At 44.0% G+C, this 21,635-nt stretch overlaps 1 protein-coding gene across 2 annotated transcripts in view; it reads right to left on the bottom strand.

Annotated features, from left to right (window-relative positions):
- PRRX1 (paired related homeobox 1) overlaps positions 1-18,631 on the bottom strand; it is a 72,541-nt gene extending 53,910 nt beyond the window's left edge. Inside the window, exon 1 of one of the 2 annotated variants that reach the window (XM_054693482.1) lies at positions 17,319-18,628. In XM_054693482.1, the coding sequence (XP_054549457.1) occupies positions 17,319-17,559 (241 nt within the window). In that variant the 5' untranslated portion in view covers positions 17,560-18,628. Of the gene's footprint in view, positions 1-17,318 lie in introns of both variants that reach the window. The other variant, XM_054693483.1, reaches the window with a different exon arrangement.
- Positions 18,632-21,635: the final 3,004 nt, after the last annotated feature.

Genomic DNA, 21,635 nt, shown 5'->3' on the forward strand with positions numbered 1-21,635 from the left:
ATAAAGACTGGTAAGCAAATGTGCAATACACACACATATGAGAAAATGAGTGAGAGAAAAAGTGGGATAGGTATCTGTTCTGCCATTATAACTGACTTAACAATAGGCCTTCAATTTTCTTTTGGAAAGATGGAGCCAGAAGATGGGGTCCAGAGTTTATTGGGTGTTTGCCCAGATGACAATTCAGTACATTATTTCCTAGTCAGCTACTGCTCTATGTATTTATTTTCTTCACAGGGAAGTCTGGAGAAGAGGGGTAAGTAGGATGACCGCAGCACCAGCACCTCACTGGCATTTTTAAAGAAGACTTGCAATGTAGCCGGATTATGAAGGGTGAGTACACAGTATCATTCAGACACCAGTGGTCAGGGGGTGGGTTTAAAGAAGGCTGCCCCATGAGTAAATTTCTCTATTTCTAAATTTTTCCCAACACTGGTCCTATTCCAGAAAAGAGGGAAAAACATTATTTCCCCCTCACTACTGAGTCTCAAAGCCACTTCTTCCAGGATGTCACATTCTAGCTGTTTCCATCTTCACTTCAGTTTATCTATATCATACATGTCCTAGTCTTTTGGAGACCTCCAAGAGGCTAATCACCACTTTTGAATGTCTTGTTCCAAATAACCAGAATACCTGTATCTTTTGAATAAAATACTATTTTTAGATAAAAAAGCACTATTATAGCAAGAGAGACTATCATCAAAAAACTATCATTTTGTTTCAATAGTTTAATTCTGTATTTGATCCATTGTTAGAAGCTGACAAAAGTTAGAAGCTTTGTGCCTCCTGTGGAAAAAAGTAAGGAATATCCACATATTTCTGACTCAATTATCAATAGATTTGTCCCAAAATATTGCTATTCTTCCTACTATAAGATTGTAGCTCAGAGGGGCTGGGTGGTATGTTCAAAGTCAGAGCTAAGATCAAAATTAACTCCTAATGCACAGGAAGGCTCTCTGGCTTACCCAATTTCTTCTGTAATACTATATATTTTTTTAAGCATACAGATTTATTTGATACCAGGTTTTTTTTTTTTAATTATTTACTTATTTATACAAGAACCGGGGTATAGGCCAGAATTGCAGGAGGGTGAGAGGATTCACCAGAGACAGATCAGGGAACAGAACAGGCAGACTGACAAAATAAACTGCTGAGGGGAGCAGCGGGTGGGACAGGAGAGGTCTGCCACACCATGTGGGACCCTCACCGGCCGGCCTGGATCAAACAGGCACTGCAGAGGCTGCACACAGCTTCACAGCACTGCGCTCAAGCGCCTGCACCACTGGGGGAGGCCCTGTAATATTATCTTCTAACTCACTATTTCATTCAAGTTCACATTTACCTCAGTTTTGTTGCTTAATTGTCATTGAGGTATTCAGTGTTGTCAGGGCATTTTCTTTGATTAAATTTTCTGAAGACTTATTTGCATTTTTCACTTGTGTGACCCCAATACACCTTCTAGTACCACAATTACATTTCTGTGTTTCTGTGAATAAATGTCACAGACATTCAATTCAACTATCTCCTTCCCATTTGCCATCCCTTGAAGAATAAGTAATAGGATAATGGAACTTAGGGCACCAAGAAGATCCATACATGTTCTGAATTTGTGACCAACTAATTCTGAGATTTCAGACAAGTTGCTAAGTTTTTTCTGAGTCTCAAAGCCCTATTTGTAAACAGGGGGGGAAAGGTGACAATATCCAGAACTTAGCATTATTTTTTTAAAAGATTTATTTATTTATGCATACAAGAGCTGAGGTACAGGCCAGAGGTGCGGGGGGGGGGGAGGTGAGAGGATTCACCAGAGACAGAGTGGGGAACAGAATAGGCAGATTGACTGAAATACACTGCTGAGGGGAGGAGCAGGCAACACAGGAGAGGTCTGCCTCGCCATGTGGGTTGCTCGCTGGCTGGCCGGGGATCGAACTCGTGCTACAGAGGCTGCGGATTTCTTCATAGTGTGGTGTTTAACTCCTTGCACCACCAAGGGGGCCCCAGAACTTAGCATTATTAAAAGGGATATAAATAACCCTGAAGAATATCTACTTTCAATGGGTACTCAATCAATCTTTACTTCATTCCTTTAGTTTCCTTTTCCTATTGAAAGACCCAAGACTTCTAGGTAAATGGGTCATTTCTGAGCCTCACAGCCAAATACAAATAGATTAATAAAAAATATTTCTTTTGTTAATCCAGAGACATTTTTGTTATCAATATATTTTATATCCTGTGGGTCAATAGAAATAGAACTACAGTTTGCAGTTATTTACAGAAGTCAGTCTCACAGGGGGATACTCATTCTATGGAGGCATTATGCTTGCTACTCAGGAAACTATTTAAATCAGGATGCCCAGCCGTTGATGGTGAGTGTTCCTCCAAAAGAGAAACTCATTGAGAAGGTGAATCAGTCAGAATAACTTTCAGAACAATCACAACCAAGACCAGCATCTGCAAGGTCTGAAATATGGGTTGTTATGACACTTGGTGAATTACTCCTGACGTACTTAATTATGCAACAACAAGATCTGCAGGAGCATAACCACATAGTTCCCCTGGGTGTGCTGCCAGTGTGCTCCACAAATGATTAAATATAAAATAAACAACAGCTAACTGTGAATTATGAAGTTGTAATTCCACCAAGGGGGGTCCAGTGATGTCATAAACCACTAAAGTACATGTCACCAAAGGATCCCAGATGGGCTCAGGGGTTGGTACCTCAGCAAAGGTCCCTGTGGCAGATATGGTTCCAGAAAAATCTTCCCTCAATTTTTGTCCTTCTTATCTCTGCAAGGGCCCTCCTTTCTTGTTCTCTTCCTCCAAACTTTCTAAAATTACACTAATCCTGCTTTTCTAAGTGTAGCTCCTTTTATATTGGTTAAATGGACTATTATTTAGAGGCTTCCCTGTCCCTCCACAAACTCCACAGCAATCTATACATTATAGATCCTTCATTGGAAAACAAAGCCTGATATTTAATAGAAAATCCATTTAGGACAAAAGTTCTTGGGCACACCTTAAAAGGCAGTATTTGAAATAACTTCAGGATATGCCAAATCTAGTACCACACCAATGGAATAAATTTATCTTTAAATATGTAAAACTTGAAAAAGCTACATTGCAATTTCAAATACAACCTTCCTGAAGTCAGTGTCGAACAAAAAGAGTAAATTAAAACCTAGTTTTCTCAGATGTGTGGAAGACATACAAGATTGCACAGCTATTAGAAAAGTATCTTTTATCAACCACCTGAAAGAAAGGATTTTGCAAGAAAAAAAGAAAAAATACTGTAACTTCTTAAACATAATGTACTTTGATCTGAAAACTTATTTAATACTAATTTTAAATTGGAAATATTAATATCGGTGTGCTAGATTGCTCTTCTTTGACACATTTTTTTATTAGAAGAGTTGAGATAAGAATCACCAAGAGTTAGTCATAGTTAGGATTTTTACAACCACCAATAATTGCCTCAAAGTATTTTTTGTTTGTTTTATGCGGAGCACTTAACACAGTGCCAGGCACCTCGAAAGCACTTGATCACAAGTCTCTTTTTTTTAATCTCCCACTTGTTGGTTCAATCACATTATTCAATAACTTTTTTAACCCAGTGATTGTAAGAACACCTGCCTGATAGGTGTTCTGGAGTTGTTTTTAAGACCGTTCATTCTGATGCAGGTGAACCAGGCATCATACTTTAAAATATTTAGGATTAGATTATAAGCAACCAGGAAAAGAATCAGATCATCTGTTATTTCTATTTATCCCTCTTCTTTTAATTATTGCAGTGAACTGTATATGAAGAGACATAGACCAAAGAAAGTAATGAAGAAAAAAGAAACAAAGGAGTTTTCCTAAATAAGGAGGGATTGTATGCTCTCTAAGGAAGAATACTAATTAGTTATCTATACCCTTGTTAGAGACTATGTTCTATGGTAAAACACACACATCTTTAGCAAACAACAAAATACTTTTCCATATGTCAAAATTGATCCTGACAGGGCTTATAATCTCTGATTCATTCCCACAGAGGTCATATGCTCTTCTTTTGCATAAGGCATCAGGTAAATGGTTTCAGCTTCCTAGACCACAAGCACACCAGCTTACAATGAACTGTTGTCAGTATGCCTCAATCATGGATATACATTTTCTCTGAATGTACCCCAAAGTGAGGAACGCTGATCTATTACAAAAGAATGTCAGAAATTTAATTTTTCATTGTTTTGCAATTAACTAATTCACTAATAATAAATAAATAACCCTGGGGGATTCATGATACTAAAATGAGGTCTATACGTCTTCCAGGTTTATCAGATCTCTAAGCAATAGATAGGAAAGCTGGTCAGCTATCCAGCTGAGGACAGATGTTTATCTTACTCAGCTGGTTAGAAAATATAAGTTGGCAAATATAATAAGTTGGCAAGTATAATCATGGCTAACGTATAGTGGCAACTTCACGTATAATCATGGTGAGTATTATTCATATATAAAATTAAGTAAACCTCACAGAAATCTCAGAGGAGTAAGACAGTGCTATGTTAGAGATAGTATACTATATAGAAAATAGAACATGATCCATTCACACTCCTGGAAACAGAGTGCTATGTCTGGTTTGTGATAATTCTCTGGTTTTCTAAGCATATGTCCTGTATTCTGCATAAAATTCAGGGGCTACATTGGAAGGTCAAGAGTGTTTTTCCTCTTTAGTCGCTGTGAAGTCTGTAGTGACAGATATAGCCAAGTGCGAATGCGAAGGGTTGATGCATCTCAGAGTTTCAAAGGACTTGCATTGCTGTTTCATGCACAGTGGGAAGGGTGTCCTGAAGGAGAAAACCATGGTCAGGGATTCATGAGCCAGATTCTTCAATCTGCCAGCACTTATGGTGTGGTCTCATAGTGTCACTAAAAATCATAAGGCATCAGCTGCTAAATGTAGATCAAAAACGGGTGTGTACTTAGTCATTCAGTAGGGACATATCCTAAGACTGTGATTTTTGGAGGATGAGAATAGTCCTAGCTTCAGTGACATTAAATGACCTCCAACATGCACTGAGAAACCACACGAAATATATATCCGAGCCTGGAATAAGTGATACTTGTCAGAGTTGTTGCGGAAAAGGAGAGCAGGAAGAGGGTAAGCATTTACTTGAGTGTCTCCATGGATGGAAAGTAGGGTACCGGGGTCTTTGTCCATGATCTCATTATTCCAAACAACAAAACTGCATACAGATATTCATGTGTTATTTTATAGAAGAAATCAAGGCCCCCAATTTTTTCTCCAGCCAATAAATAAATTATAGAATTATCATTTAACACTGAATTCTTTGACTACTCTGAAATTCCTAATGTCCTTAAGTTTAAACTAAACTTTCTTTCTTTTTGAAGGATGGGTGCAAATTTATTGAAATGCATTCTTATATTTTGATTTTCCTTGATCATTTAGAAAAGTATCCATTTTATTCCTTATGGAATAATAATGCACATAAATCTAGTCCTTTATTTCTCAAGTATTTTCACAAAAGCAGTCGTATTTATTTATTTATTTTTAGTCTGCAGTTCATGCCCACTTCACAACAAAGACTATGAGCCAGAGGAATTAAAAGCGATTTGTGTAGCAGGGGGATGTGTTATAAAGCAGGATACTGCTCTCCCTGATCCTTCACTAGACAGTGAGGCATTTAAAAGAATTTGGTTGACATCTACATGGTGGAATACAAGGGAGATAATTAAATGGAATAGGAGAGAAAGATGCAAGTCGCTTCATAGTAGCTTTCTTAACTGTAAATGAAATGAAAGTAATTATGTTACTCTTATCTACTTAAAATTGGCTTTATAAAACACAATAGCACTGGTATATATTAGAGTTTGTGAAGCAGTTTCACATTTTATCTCACTTTGTTGCTCATGTTATTAATCCTTTAAGACAAAGTAATTCATTAATTTATACAAATAACCAGGGGGAAGAATGAAATAAGCCAGCAATCTGAGTGTATAATTCAGTTTAAATGTTTATATTATAAGTCCTACACAAAAACAACTAGAATTCCATGCCTGTTCAAGGTAACCCTGAATCCCCAAACCAAAAATTCCAAAACAGTGCAGAAAACCGATAATCTCATAGTCCAGGAAAAGACGAATGTTAGTTCAAAGGGGGGGAAATATAAATTTAAATAGCACCCCATATATTCTTAGTAAAAATGATCACACCCAGAAAAATCTACTCTTCCCTGAGGGAAGCTAAGAACAGACTCATAACAGTCAAATGTGCAGAGATATTATTTTCTGTTTCTCCTGTCAGAAGGGATTCAGTCTTTGAAATATGTGTAGCAAAACTGCAGATTTCAGTCTCGTGATTAATGAACTAAATTGCATTTTATTTCTTAAATGTGTTGAGGATTCATCCTGTGGTCTTCCCTCCAACTTGAGGATTATAGCTGCTGAACAGACATCTGGTTATAGGCAAAGAGCTCTCTGGGTGGTTCTCTTTCCTTCCTCTCTTCGAAATAGGCATTGTGGGGAATTGCAGAAGCTTTTATTGGGCAAGTGTGGTTTTTAATTCTCAAAAATGATGATGACTCTCTCAGTTACACCCCCTCTCTCATGAGAAGGAGGAGGATTAATTATTAAGGTAGATATAATTCATCACTATAAAATTTTGCTCTGTGTGATTTTTGTATCATTTGTTAATACTTTCCCTAAAGAAAATATTTTTGTTCATCAGGCAAATGATTTAATGTCAGCTTGCCTGGGAACAATTTTTAAAATAGACTTCACAATAACAATTTATATTTTCTCTGTAATTATCACTTTAAATAAGGGCTGGAATACGTTAGACTTTCATATCTGGGTTAACACTTTTTTTTTTAAGTGCTTCTTCCTCTGTTAGAATACACTGCCATGTCCTGGAACAGGTTACTTACCTACCTGATCATTATTATACAAGGCACAGAGAAAAAAAATCATTTCCTCCTTTTTTTCTACAAAAAGCATGTATGAGTTTTAAAATATTTAATAAAAGAAAACTCAAGACCCAGGAATCTCTAATAATAGAAAATTTTCCTATCACTGACCGAAACCCTGGGGCAGGGGTTCTCTATTATCTTGTCTATAAAACAAGGGTTATGAAGTCAACCTCCCAGGAGCCCAGGGCTGCAGAAAAAAGAAAAGAAGAAACTTTTCAGTCCCCTAAGATATTTTCTCCCCCACTCACTCTGTCACATTCCTCCTTACTAAACCACACAGAATCTAATTTTTGAGTGACAACTCTCTCACTGCGGTCTCAGAATGTCCTCTAGGTATCATACAGGCTTTTCCAATTTCAGAAAGAGACATGTGTTCATGTCTACGGAAGTTTCCCAGCTAGAGCAAGCAATAAGAAAAAAGAAATTGTTTACTATAAAGGACATGTCTTTTGAAAATGTCCCCACTGGACATTTCAGGAACTTCAGGATGTTGGGGACAGCGGTGATTTCACAATTTTCACAGTTCTTCAGGAGCTTCGTTGTGTGTGTTTCTGACAAGACCAAGAGGTGAATGTTCATGTGCTTTCTTAATTTGGGGGAAGCACAGTTTTTGAAAGAGGGATTAAAGACTCCTCCATTGATTAAAGAAAAATCACTAATCATTAGTGTTAATACAATATTGATTTAAAATTTAAAAGGAAATATTTTAACACCAAAACATCAACTGTGGTAGTAAAATATAGATGACTTTACTTTCCCACTTAGAAAATAATACATTTTCTAAAGTGGGCATGTATTGTAATTTGGTATTGCTCTGATAATTTAAAAAAATATTTGCAGATTTTAAAAAAATTAGTAGAACCACATTATACACCCAAATTATTTGCTTATTTGTTTATTGCAACTGTGCTATAAACACTGGGAATATGCCTCACTGTACAAAGTCTCTAGTCTTAAGAAATTCTCAGGGTAAATTAACATTCCTAAAATATTTAGAAAATAAATAAGCAGTACTTGTAGAAGTTCTCATTGTTTTGAAGCATTGAGACAAGGGATTTGCATGGTCTGAAATGAAACAATCAAGGAAGGTGTCAAAAGGAAGGAAAAAGAACCTTGAAAAGCATGTGGGGGGGAGTTGCAAAAAGAGGTGCAGAGAAAGGACATTGAGGATCAAAAGTCAGAAAAGCAGAAGGGAGACTAGAGCATATGAGGAAATGTCCAAAACCTAACTAGCAAACTAGGAAAAATTTGGGAAGCAGTTTTGTACTGCATGTGTGGAAATAGAGACTATAAAGTGTATTTTAAAATGATATATGATAAACAATATGGTCTTGTTATAGAAAGGAATGAAAAGCAATTGTGAATTCTAAAGTAGAGAGGTCGTGATTTTTTAAAATGTGCTTCTAGAAGAAAGTACTAGCATTCATCATTCATTCATTCAGCAAATATTCTTTCAGCATCTTTTATGTCCACTCTGTCTAGGGAGAGCTGATTAGTCAGGAGACTGGTACATGAGTGGAGATGAGACATTATTGAGACCTTAAAAGGAGATAGATTCTAGTGGTTTTAGAAGGTAAGTTTGTTAAGATCTGCAGATGGACCAGCCAAAGGCATAAAGGAAGGAGTCCAGAATGAGCCTGAGATTTCTGAGCTAGACATCACATGCTGTGATACAGGAAAATAGAAAAAGTTTTAAGAGAATTGGATTGGGGAAAGGGAACTCATGTTTTGTTGTTTTTAATACCCAAGAACTGCTGTGATATTCACATGGAAATGTCAAATGAAGAGGTAGGTGCCTAAATAAATAGGTAGCTCCTCTCAGGGAGGCCTTGAAGCTCTGACCTGGGCATCTTCCCTGATGTATGGATGGTACTGAAATGATAGGACTGGAGGAAATCTTCTGGGCAAGGGATATAGAATGGGGGTAGGGGGAGAGCAGAGGAGGGAGCTAACAGATGGGGGAGCATTATATCACTGAATAAGCATTTGCTGAGCACCCGCAACAATATGGCAGCTGTCCCAGTCCTAAATGACCTTTCTATGTAGAGAAATGATACTGGTGGAAAATAGAAAGGAAATTCATACCATACATAATTATTTAATATCACCTCCCAGTTGGGCTTAAAGGTGATATATGTCAAAGCCTGTGTCTAAAGGTTTAGATTCAATACTCGTTTTCACTGGGAACTTTCAATTTCATATACTTAAGAAAAACATAGTATAAGTTTTTCATATACCTGAAAAATAAACAGAATGGTAACCAGTTCTCCAAACCTTAATCCCCAAGAAGTCACTAAGTGGGCCACTGTAAAATGAATTATTAGAGAGGAAAAATACCTGAAAATAAGAACTCAACAATCCTTCCTTTGCTGAGAATTCTAGAAAACAGTACTTAGAAGATGTCCTATGGGTTTTGGGCACCAGTTTTCTCTGCAGCAAACAGATCTTGGATAGACAAACAGTGCAAACGGAGCACACAGAAGAAAAAGATGGTAGACAATGACAGGAGGCGAGGATACTGATTCCCCTATCACTTACCAGGCCTAAGTCCATTCTATCAAGTCCTCTGCAGACAACTACTGGATTTGTGTAGATAAATAAAACAGAAACTTGAGAAAATGTAGTTCTCAGTATATACCTGGAACTGTCTAGGCCTTACACTTTGCCTATAGACAAGCTGATTGAATTTAGCATATTCTGGCTCAAACGATTGAGTTGATCCTCTTGGCCTTTAAGTTTATATCTGAATCCTTTTTGAAAAGATATGGCCTCCCTCATATATATTTAGAGTACTGGAAGGAACATTCATCTATTTTTATGCTTATTTATAACTACACACCATCTTCAATCACTGTGAAATTCTTTGAAATATAATGACATGACTGATGATAAGAAATTAAATGAAAGGGGTAAAAGTTCTACCTTCAGACGAATGTGGGAAAGCAATTTCCCTTACAGTTCTGGCCTTCTGATTTCTAGTAAACACCCAAGCTTAGAGAATCCTGGAAAGTATGCATTAACCACTGTCTATGCTAAGAAGACAAAATATTCATCCTGTGAATTTGTTTTTGGTCCCATTTTTACCTTGACTTGTTGGCTTCCAATGTCAGGCTACTGTAAGGAGAGCAATAAAAATCCCAAGATTACAGAGGAGGGTTAAGAAATTATCCTCATTTGTCCTATAAAGTCCCCTAAAATTCTTGTGCCCAATGAGAGGACCAGTGGGGACCAGGAGTCAGATTTGTGGATTGGAAATGGCCTTGGGTGCCCAAGTTGCAGGCACATACCACGTGAGAGAGCTATTATTGCTCTTCCTTTGAGGAAAAGGGGTTGCCCAAACCCTAGGGCCTAGTTCTAAGGAGGCCAATGGTCTGGCCTATCAGGTAACATCAGGATTTCTCTGGCAGTATTACAGCAGCTCCTTCAGTTCCTCCCCCCTTCCCCCCAGATTGGCCCCTTTTTCTTCAAACACCAAGAGCTCATATGCTGAAATGCCTCATCCACCTTCACAAGAACACTCTCTTACTCCATGGAACATAGGCACCAGCCTTAGTGCCTTCCAACCCAGAGTCACCTAGTCCCATTCTCCTTCTGTTCCTTCCTGATCACCTGGGGATTCTGATCTCCCTCATTTCAAGAGAGACAACACAGCAAGCTACCAGCTACGTCCATGTCTTCATTAAAACACATGTGTACGCTTAGTCCTTGGGTTGTCTTCACAACATTATTATTTCCCCATCTTTTATATACCCTCTACTGGTATAGAGGGTTTCTTTCTACATGTTGTCTCCCCTGCTGGAGATCAAGGGTTTTGGAAGGGAAGGTAGATCCCAGTCTAGCCTAGGAGGAATTTGTCCACTTTGAGAGGGAGAAGGCTTTAAATAAAAGGAAGGCTCCTGGGCAAATTCCACCCCTCAAAGCATGGGTTGGGAGGATTGGGGGGTGTCAGGGCAGCACTTTTGGAACTGAGACGACAAGGATAGGGTGGTGGAGTGGGGGTATTTTCATCTCTGTTCCTGCCTAGATGGAGAACACTGCAATCTAAGATACTGGGGGCTCTGTTTTAAAAGTTCAAAATCTTCACTGAATTTTTGCCCTATTCACTTCCCTTTCCCCCAAAAGACAAGATTCAGACAGTCAGCAGGCCCTGGTAAGATCTCCTTTGTATACAGCTGCCTGCAAACGACTCTTGAGAGTAAACAAAATATGAACTAGCGGTCTTGTTCTTTTCTTCTAACTTGGACCTTGGGATATCAAATCAAACACATTTTCCAAACTTACTCTTCATTTGGAGCTGAGCCTGCGGTTATCAACAATGGTTAAAAAAAAAAAAAAAGCAAGATAAATAAGCCCCCAAGTTTTGGAAACTAGCATGCTCTGATTATATGGTGCAGCAAAGGGCTAGGGCCTCAGGACGGCATCCTGGCCACTAGACATCCTTGCTAGATGTGAGAACTGCAGGAAGAGTAAGAGCCTTTAGATTCTGACTTCAGATTCATCTAAGTCACTTGTGTTCGTGATTGATTGTTTCTGACATGTTTTTCTTTCACAAAATTTCCTTCCCCAACCACCACTTGTGCCTTTGTTTCCTCCTGTTTTCTAGTGTAACTATGGCCCCTTTCATGGGCTTCCCAGGTTTTTTTCCATCAACAGGGGTTTTCATTTTTAGACCTAAATCTAAAAGCCGTAGTGCACAATTCTCTGTAATACTGCTTCCTCCAGGCTGCCTCAACAAATGACAATGCCAAAAATCTAGTACTATGCAGAACACAGGGAGAGGAGGATTCGCAAACTTCCACAAGTGAACAACAAGCCCCCTGGCCCTGAAAAACCTGTAGCTGTCCCTCCTCGGCTATCTCTGCAATGTATCTCCCCATTTACTGATTTAATAGGAAACAGCATTTAGAGAACAGGCGGTCCTGCTACTTGTTGATGTTACTATTACTCTAGGCAGTGGTTTTTGTTTGAGTGTTGTTAGACTGCTTACAAAGGTATTTGATTTTTCAAGATTACAAATTTTTGTGCTCCAATAGTGAGATGTTGACGTATGCAGAATGCATCCTCTTATGTAGTTGAAAAGGAAGTTAAAGGACACCAAAACCGTTGAAATGGGACTGGACCAGCCTCAAATTAAAATAGAATTTGACAAAAAGCACCCAATCAGTTTACAATGGATTGTGCTCACAGGTAGATCTGTAAAAGTGGCCATAGGGATTTGGGTCCTTATTTCAAACATTTCCTGTAAATGTCTAATCTCTAGTTCGGAGAAATACTCCCAGAAGGATTCCATTGATTGAATTTACAAATGGCTTGGATAAGGGATGCTGAGTCCCAACGCTTTACTTTTATTTTTTGGGGGAGGTGTTCCCCCAAAAGTCTTCCACCCCCTGCAATTAAATAAGTAAGAGGCAAGCCTTAATCTCCTTTTGCGAACACTCCCAATTTCTAGAAGTTGTGCCTCCTACGGGTTTCTGCTGACACCAACTCTACTAAAGGGCAAAAATAAATACATAGCCCCAGAGTCGTTGAAAGAGGGCACAGCCAACAGCAGAGACTCGCGGGGTCTCTGCGCAAGGACTAGTGCGCACGGATTTGAAACAAACCTGCGCCAAGCCCTGGCGCCTTCGTGAAAGAAATGGGTATTTTACTAGCTGTTTTGGTGGTCGGCCTGCTGAAGGAGGGAGCAGGTACAAGGTATAGGAAAGGAGTTATAAAAGAAACAAATCTTTTAAGATAAAAAATCAAATTGATCTGGAAGGTCCTCCAGGTTGAAAATCTGCAGATACTATTTAAAAGTGAAAAGGGGAGCCGGAGGTAGCCGCGGGCCAAAGAAACATTCAAAGCTTGGACCTAAGTGGATCTGGATCAGTAGATTTGGAAGATGTCTTCGGTTCTGAACCTGCTAGGTGGGGTTTTGCAAGGGGCTGGAGGGGAGTGACATCGTGCGGCTTGGAAATGATTTATTTACTGGAATTGTAAAATCTAAAATGAAGCCTCTGGCAAGAGGAAGGAACTACAGAGGCCCCTATGACCCACCGCTGCCGCCTAATGCCCGGAGCTCTGACCTGAAGGTAGAGGTCGCCTAGCCCATATGCAGAGCTGCCTGACGCCTAAAGTGCGGTGCCCCGGAGTCTGCAAAGCGGCTCCTCCAAGAACCGAAGGGTGGAGGCACTGACTCACTGTTTTCTAGAGTTGGGGGATCTGGAGCCCCAGGGAGTACTGATCGACAGGGGCTTTGGACTTTACAAATCCACCTTCCCGACACTGCCATCTCCAAGCTTTCAATTCAAAGCGTATGGGGATCACAAGACTGACAATTTCTTCAGAATACTAAGAGGTCATACAGGCCCCTGCCCTCTCCAAGTAAGATAAACAGGATTTGCCACCTTTTCTCTGGTCTTAGTACTCGCCCTTGGGAATTGAGTGACCCCCCCCCAACACCACCACCCACCCCCTAGATCCTGGTTTTCACTGCCTTCTCTAAACGGAAAATAGTTCCAGTCTAGTCTTAAAACGATATATTGCACCGATTCCCCTTAAATAAAGATAACTGAAATTCGAATTCAGAGAGCTTGCCCAAGCTCCGGCTTTGGGGTCCCAGCATGGTGCCGCTTAAGAAAATGACTGGCAACTGACTTCCAGCTATTGCACTCTGGGACTTCGAGGGAATGGTATTCCGATGAGAATTTCAACTGGGGAGAGCCCTCGAGAATGTTCCCACTGCTCCGGGCGTTTCTCTGGGAACGCGGAATCAGCGGAGCTGGGCGGGGAGGAGTGTAAAGGCCGATTCCAAGGCGCCGCATTGACACTTCTCTCTTTGTGGCCAATGGATTTCCCGCGCCGCTCTTCTGCATCTGCGGCCAGCGCAGCCCCGGGGCCCAGCTGCGCCCGGTGCACACTTAGCACCGGCTAGTGAGTGTGTGCGTGTGTGCGCGCGTGTCTAATTGACTTTCCGTCTACCTTTTTATGACTACATGTGTTTCCAACAAAAGGTCTTATTAGGACAATCTGGTTTCACTAATTTCGAGGTTGGGAACGTGGAAAGCAGGCGCTTTTTTTTTTTTTTTTTAAGAGTTTGCAGAAGTACAGATTAAGAAATGACAGCGGGATGCGCCGTCCTCCTAGGAATAGGTCTACCTATTTTTATAACCTGTTCCTCTTTCCTTTCCCTGATACCCCCTTCTACCATCCCCCTTCACACTCCACAGTCCTCCATTAGCCACTGGATTCCTAACAGTGCCTAAAAACCATTTCTTTAAATACTACCTAGGTATTCGAACCCAGAGGCTTGAGAGATTTCCTAGGCTAAGAGAAAGAGTAAGAGAGGAAAGAAATCATTCCACAGAGAAGAAAGTGGGTTGAATATCAAACAAGGAGAAGCAAAATTTCAGTGGGGACTACAGGAGACCAGCAAGCCAGGAGTCCTCCCTTTGCACAATACTTAACTCCTCTTTGCTCAGTTCCTGCCAGGCTGTAATTTGAAAATGTGCAATATTAATGAACTAACACTGCAGGTGCAAATGGATTCTATTTTACTAATTTCAGCCAAAAGGAAATTTTCGGAAGGATCTGTTTCCCTATAGCTGGAAAAATAAACATCTTTTAAACGTTTCCCAATGCTCCAACAGAGGTGATCAGTTCCTGTACTGGAATAGACTCTGTCCCTCATGGGCTTGGAGTTTCAAAGAGGCTCCTCTGGTCTTGACTTCCAAGTAGTTCATAACAGCCTCCCCAGCAGTCCCTTACACAGGCCCAAGAACTAAGGGAAAATGGTTTTCCTGGACACTACTACTGCCCAACTTACCAAACTCTCTTATTCTCATCCCAGAAATGGGGTAGGAGGATGAAGAAATATCACTTTTAAAAGTAGCAACTGTCTCTTAGAAGAATAGACCAGGGCCTTCTAAGGAAAGTGAGACCTGGTTGTGTATGTGTGTGTGTGTGTGTCTACACACGCTCTCCTTCCCCAGTCCCAGATGGAGGTCACTTTGTCGCTGTCACTTCACTGTGTCATGCAACTATCATTCCTCAAACATTCTCTCCCTGACTGGGCTCCAAACTTCAGTTTCCTCTGGGCGGTCCACTTCCCACTAGGCCTTGCTACTCCGTATAACTCAGAGAAGTGCCCTAGATCAAGCCAGCAGTTGCTGGAGATCTTTTCCTTTTTCCTGGGACACAGTTTCCAACTTCACCTGCTGCTGCTGCCCTTTGCCTGGTGGATTCCACATGCTCCATGCTCCCTGGGCTATGGCAGGCCCAGGTCACATGGGAGCCATCCTAGGCCACTTCTCTGCCATGGCATGTCACCTCAGCCTCAACTTGGGGCAATTTCCAGCCCCACTCTCATCCCCTACCAGGCTCAGGGACCACTAACCTGAGCTTCCTTCTCCTGGCATCCATTCACCAAACAACAGGAACAATCAGCATCCCTCCAGTCCTGCCTGAATTGGTATCTGCCCCTGCCAGCCTGGGCCTGGGATTGCCGTAGCTTCTGACCTTGGGCCTGTTTTCACATCCTTCTGCTCCTTTTGGGGCAAAGTGGCACTGTCTAGACTCTCTGGCCCCACCCTGGTCTTCTATGCAGCAGTTTCTTGATAACCCTAAATAGCAAATGCTCTTTGTGAGTCCAACCTTCAGCTCTCTGAATATTGATATCCTGTGGCTAATAATTACTAGTAAAAACAGGAATGGCAAATGTGCAGAATTAATGAAGATAGATGATAGGGGCATGGAGATTCATTGTACTCTTCTCCCTAGTCTTTGTATATTTTAGTTTTCCCTAGTATTGCAATAAATTGGTCATATTAACTTGTGTATTTTCTTGGAGGTAAGAGTGTCTATGCAAACACCAATACCCTCCACAGCCCGGGTTGTCTCTTCACTGTGCCGAGCCATTACTTAGACTTGGGGAAGCTGGGTCTTTATTCCTTCCAGCCGGGGTCTTTCCCTAGTGACAGGCAAGGCCAGATTCCTCAAGTCAGAGCCCTCATCACCACCCTAGAGCTAAGGCCGATCAGCCCCAGTTTACTGATGGCTAAAAAACACTGAGGGGGGGCCCAGGTCTCAACCAAAGAAGCAGGGAGTAGGACTGTAGCCCTATCCCAGAGAGGAGCTCTCCCTGTGGCCCGCTTCAGCCAAGCTGGCTGATCTCCCACCCCTTTGCCCAGGTCTTGCTTCCAATTGTTCTAGGTTTAGTTTGCTTTTTCTATCTATTTTCTGAGTGTCTGAGATTGGCAAACTTTTTTTAAAAAACAGAGTGCCGGAGGGTGCTACAGATTTCAAACTTGTACAAAATAACAGTCAGCAAATAATGCCAAGGGAAGAGAGCTGCCATATTCTAGAACTTCCAGCCGAGTTCAGATTCTTGCAGCCTCAAGGAGGAAGTATCCAACCCATGTTACCTGGGATGAGTCAGGTGACAGGTCTGTTACAGATTTGGGAGGTTTCTGTGTCATGCTTTACGGCTGCCTAGGTTGACAAGCAAGGCGAGATTTCCTTGCAGGGCAAATCCGTTGGGGAAGGGAGATGGTGCATGGACTTTTCTGGAGGTCTCGGGGCCAGTAGTGAGTGACACCGGGTTCAGCGTTGGGAGACCAAGAGGCCCACACCTCTCTCTTGTGTGGGATCTTGCCCTATGGAAGCTCGGATTTCACCCTTAATGGCACTCCCTTAGCTCTGGCGGAGTCTTCCTGAGTTATTCAGACCTTTGATTCTGTCGGGGGTCTCCTACCACTTGCAGGTGGAGGCAACAGCGGGGAGCCTAGAGCTACCCTGGCCGCTCACGCCAGGAGCCCCAGCGCGCGGACCCTACGCTCCAGGCTTCGGATGCCAGGCGCAGCGCCCGGCCAAAGAGGCGCGGATCTGGCTCCCCGTGAGCGGTGCCCTCTGCACCTCGGTCTGGTCTGCTCCCAAACTGCGATTCAGGAGAACTCCTCCCGACCCGATTCAGCATCTTTAACCCGCTTTCTTTAACAAATTGGTCAGGGCTCCCCGAGTTTGCACCCTTTTCCCAGCCCCGTAGTCTCGCTTTCGGGAAGCTCCTTCTGCCTTGCTCGCCCGGGAAGAAGGGGCAGCCCCGCGGACTTCAGCGAAGGTCCACGGCGGGACGAGTCCCTCACTCTGCCGGCGGGACCCTGGCGCTCCCCTCCCGAATCTGCCCCGGGGTACGAGCTCTGCCGAGCGCTCTTTTCTCGCCCTCACCCCCAGTCCGGGACCGGCCCTGGCGCCTGCCACTGCTGCCGCCTCTCCACGTCCCGACTTTCTCTCCCCGGCCACGGACGGCCTCCAGCCGCCCAGCTCGGACCTCCGCCCTGGGTCTGCGACACACACCCCCGCGGGCTGACGCCCCTAACTCACTGTCCTGCTGCGGGGTGTCGCTGCCGCTGGTGAGTCCCGGCGACTCCAGTAGACTCCGGCCCGCCTCGCCCACACTCTCGTCCGCCTGCGCCGCCACCATGTCCCCGGCCTCCTCCAGGTCTAGCAGGTGACTGACGGAGAAGTTCTTTTTCGCCTGCAGGGTGTCGAGGTTGCCCGGGCTGTCCAAGCGGCCGCCCAGCGCCGGTTGCCGCTCCAGAACGTGCCCGTAGCTGGAGGTCATGGTCTCCCCCTCCGATCCCACCCACCCCCCTCTTCCCGCTCGAATCAACACCAAACGCTGTGGGCGCGAGGGGGGGAGAGGAGCCGAGTGGGGAAGAGAGAGGGGGGAGTGGAGAGAGAGAGAGAGAGAGAGAAGGGGATGGACAAAAAAAAAAAAGTGGAAAGGGGGGGGACCCCCTTCTGCAGAGCACAGAGTCCTGTACCAGCAGCCTTCCTCAGCCTAGGTTGCTTTCCCGAGGCCAAGCCCGGCTCCGTCCAAAGAGATAATCCACACCAAAAAAATAAAATTAAAAAAATCACCCTATGTTCAAATCAGGAGGGAAAAAAATCCCCTCCAGCTCTCCAAAAGCGTCCACACGCACACGCTAAAAATAATAATAAGGGGGAGAGGAGGAGAGGGGAGGCCAGCAGGGCGGGGGAGTTAGGCAAACAGAAGAAGAGAGCAGAAGGGGTGGGAGAGAAGAATCAAAGTGGTTTTTTAAGGTTAAAAAAGTTATTCCCAGGCAAGAGTTCAAGCACCAACAGAAGAAGGCTTGTTCCAGCTTTAAAACATCTTCAAGAAAAGTGTTCCCCCTCTCTGCACTCCTGTGGATTCTCAGGAGTGACTAAAGTTTCAGGAGGAGAGGGTGATGTCTTGCAGATGTATTGGAGAGCAGGATTCTCACTTTACTTTTCCTAAGGAGTTAAAAAAAAAAAAAAAAAAAGGGCTTCAAGAGTCCGAAGGAGGGTGGTGGTGGGTCTCCCCCCTTTTCCTTCTCTCTCTCCCCCTCTTCTTGCTGAGCTCCTTTTTCCTTCTCAGTTGGATCAAGAAGCTCTCTGGCACTTCAAAAGGCACAAACTGGCATGCAGAGGAGGCTTTGTAGGGAATACAAGAAAATTGGAGACCCCTGGGAGGGCAGATCTCGACTTAATAGGAGCCTGTAATTACGTGGCAAAGCCTTTGTGCCGTGCCTGACGTTTTACAGACCCCTTTCTCCAACACAATCTCCTTCTTCCTCCTTTCCCTCGGACCAAAAAACAGTCTGATTAAGAAAACCCCCTTTGCCAACATCTGAGCCAGAGAGAGAGAGAGGGAGAGAGAGAGAGGGAGGGAGGGAGGGAGGGAGGAGGGAGAGCAACGGGAGGGAAGGGAAAGCCAGAGAGCCCCTTCGGATTTTTAAAGTAAAGGTCTAATTATCATTTCCCTGCTATAGTATCTCGCTGAGAAAAGACAAACTGAAACCCGCAGTCACTTCAAACGGGGCTGATTATTTTGCTTCGGCATTAACTCCTCCAGATTTGTTTAAGATCCTGTTGGAAAATCTCATTTGCATGTTTTGATAACAGCTGCAGGGAAACTTGTTGGAAAAAATCCACAACTATCTCAATCAAAAATTTTCTTCTCCCTTTTCTTTCTTTCTTTCTTTTTTTTTTTTTTCAATGTTTCCTGCTGTTCTAACGGTTTTGGGGGCTGGGGGTGGAGGAGCGTCTGAGAGAGAACCAGGGAGAAAGCGAACGTATTAAGGTTATATTTGGCTCCGTAGAGACAGCCTATTAAATAATGTAATAAAATAACAGGAGCGATAATAATGGGAGGCTCTCCCACGCCTCTTCGGCGGACTGAAGGCAGATTGGGGGAGATCTAGAAGGCACCGAGTGGATTCCAGGGTTAGGGCACTGCTAAGGTGCCCCTGGCCAGGGCAGGTAGACATTTACATATCTATTTAGCTGCAGGAAAGAACTCAAGGAGTCTGTCGTAATTGCTCCCCTCTCCCTTCACCCTGGCCAATTTCTTAGCCTCTTTGGTGCAGCCAAGGTCGCTTCCCAGGTGACCGCGCTAAGCCAAAAGGGTCATGCTAACCAGATGCCCAGGAAGCTGGGGCACTCCCAGAGTGAGCGGCGGGGTGACATTTCTCCGAAGTTCAGGGTCCAGACTGGGTGACTAAGGAGGGGGGGTGGAGGAACACCCCACCAACACACACACACACACTCACTCCCATGTCTATGGATAATGCTCTGTCGTCTGTCTGCTGAGCCCTAATTTGACAGAGGACAGAGAGGTGCTGAGCGATTTTTTTCATGACCTGTTGGAATTTAGTAACAACTTTAATAGTCTCATTAGAAATGAGTTACTATATGACGAGTAAGTAATATATTAAGTGCTTATTTGTGGCGTTTTATGTTCTTCACACACACACACACACACACACACACACACGCCCTTGATTACTAGACTTTTTTCCCTTTTCTTTTTTCCTCTCTCCTACAACGGAGTGACTCGACAGGAGAGGAAGAAGGGTCCGAGTGTGTGTGAATGGTTTCTGGGCTCCAAACGGCCATAGTTAGCCCAGCACTTCCAGCCCTGATCTGGGAAAAGAACATTTGATGCCATCAAAGGGCTGCAGATTGAAACCAGATGTGCTCGCCTCGGTTCTTTCCATGCATTTAATTAAGGAGCCGGGTTGGAGGAGACTTTTTCATCATTAGTCCACCCACTCCCCCCTCCTCTTCCATCCCCTCGCCCTTGCGCCCCCCTCCCCGCTCGCTCGCACCCCCGGCCGGGAGCCCAGAGCCCCGCCAGCGCCGAGCGGTGCGCCGCACCCTCGCAGCGTCTCCCCAGCGGGCCCGGCTCGGAGCAGTAAACATCTTGACGGCGTCTGGGTGGGTGCGAGCGGCGTGCACGCGAGCAGGATGCTGGTGGGAGGCCGGCGCGCAACCGGTGGGCCCCGCTCCCAGGGGGAGCACTGATAACTGGGGTGCCTTCCGCGGGGGTTTCCAACACCGCTGCTTCGGGGAGGCAAAGCTGAGCGCCTCACGTGTCGGCCCCACCGTCTCCACCGACACGACTTAATCGCGCAAAGAGGTTTTCTCCCCGCGTCCTGCTGGATGCGCTAAGGTGAAAGGACCCAGGGGCTGTTGTTCCCCTCGCTCAGCGCAGCGCCAGGCTCTGCTGGGTTTGTTCCCAAGCAGGATCAGCCTCCCCAATCTCTCCAAGAGAGCAGGCCCAAGCGCTCCCCTTTCTCCTACTTCATTTACACAGTCACAATTTAACCTTTCTTTTCTTCTCTGACCCGGGCCAAACTGCCCTTCGTGGCTAAGGTCTGAGTAAGCAATCAGGGGCTTCTGACAGCAGGGACAAGTGGCTTTTCCTGGAGACTCAGCCATCTCACTTCGGAGGTAACTGCCTTGTAAGGTTGTGCAGCCAGCCTTGTTGGAGATCGAGGGGTAACCACTGGGAAGACAGGTCAGAGAGGGTAGTGGGAAATATAATTGGAAATCTCCACTTATAGTCCTCCATGTTCTCCAGAGACCCGGGCGCGCTTTTATCATCCATTTGTCATTCATATAACAGCAACCAGTCATACCAAGACCAAGTAGGATTCTAACTCTAACGGTTAAACAAAAACATCAGACACACTCTCCTGGCACTTGTCGATCAAATATGTGTGTGTGTTTGTAGGTATGGATGTGTGTATGTATGCATTCATATAATGTTAAGTGAATTTCTGTGCACGATATTTTCTAAAATGTATTCCAGGTTGAGAGCCCAAATACCAGGTGCTGGTGCCCAGCTGGTCCCTGCAGGCAGCAAATCTCCTTCTGTGGCTCTAGGAGCTTGAGGTCCAGGGGCCAGCTCCAGGACCCAGGATACAGGGTAGCCTTGGAGGACTTCAGGGGTGGGGTGAGGAGTGGTAGAAATGTCTTCCTTAGCAAGAAGCTGGAACTCAGAGACTCCCAAGGAGCCCAGGGGATGTTGGCTGGTGTAAGGACAGGGTTTCAAAGCAGGTGCAGGGTAGCTTCTTGACATTCAGGGGTGATTCCCCCCTCCTCCCCAAATCTATGGAGGCCACCGGGGCTCTTTCTTTAGAAAGGTGGCTCCTTCCTAGGGTGTTAGGAAGACAGCTGCAGCATCCAAGCCCCAAAGCCCTTCAGCCTGACTCCTTCCTAGGATGTTAGGAAGACCTTAGCTGCAGCATCCAAGCCCCAAAGCCCTTCAGCCTGACTCCTACCCACCCCACTCCCTGCTCTGTATATCACCTCAGGGAGTCAGGGCAAGTGGTGGGCTGAAGAGACACTCTGGGAGAGACCCCAAGGAAG

The sequence above is a fragment of the Talpa occidentalis genome, unplaced genomic scaffold (assembly GCF_014898055.3).
Source record: "Talpa occidentalis isolate TD23 unplaced genomic scaffold, MPIMG_talOcc4v2.1 talOcc4.12, whole genome shotgun sequence".
Classification (NCBI taxonomy): Eukaryota; Metazoa; Chordata; class Mammalia; order Eulipotyphla; family Talpidae; genus Talpa; species Talpa occidentalis.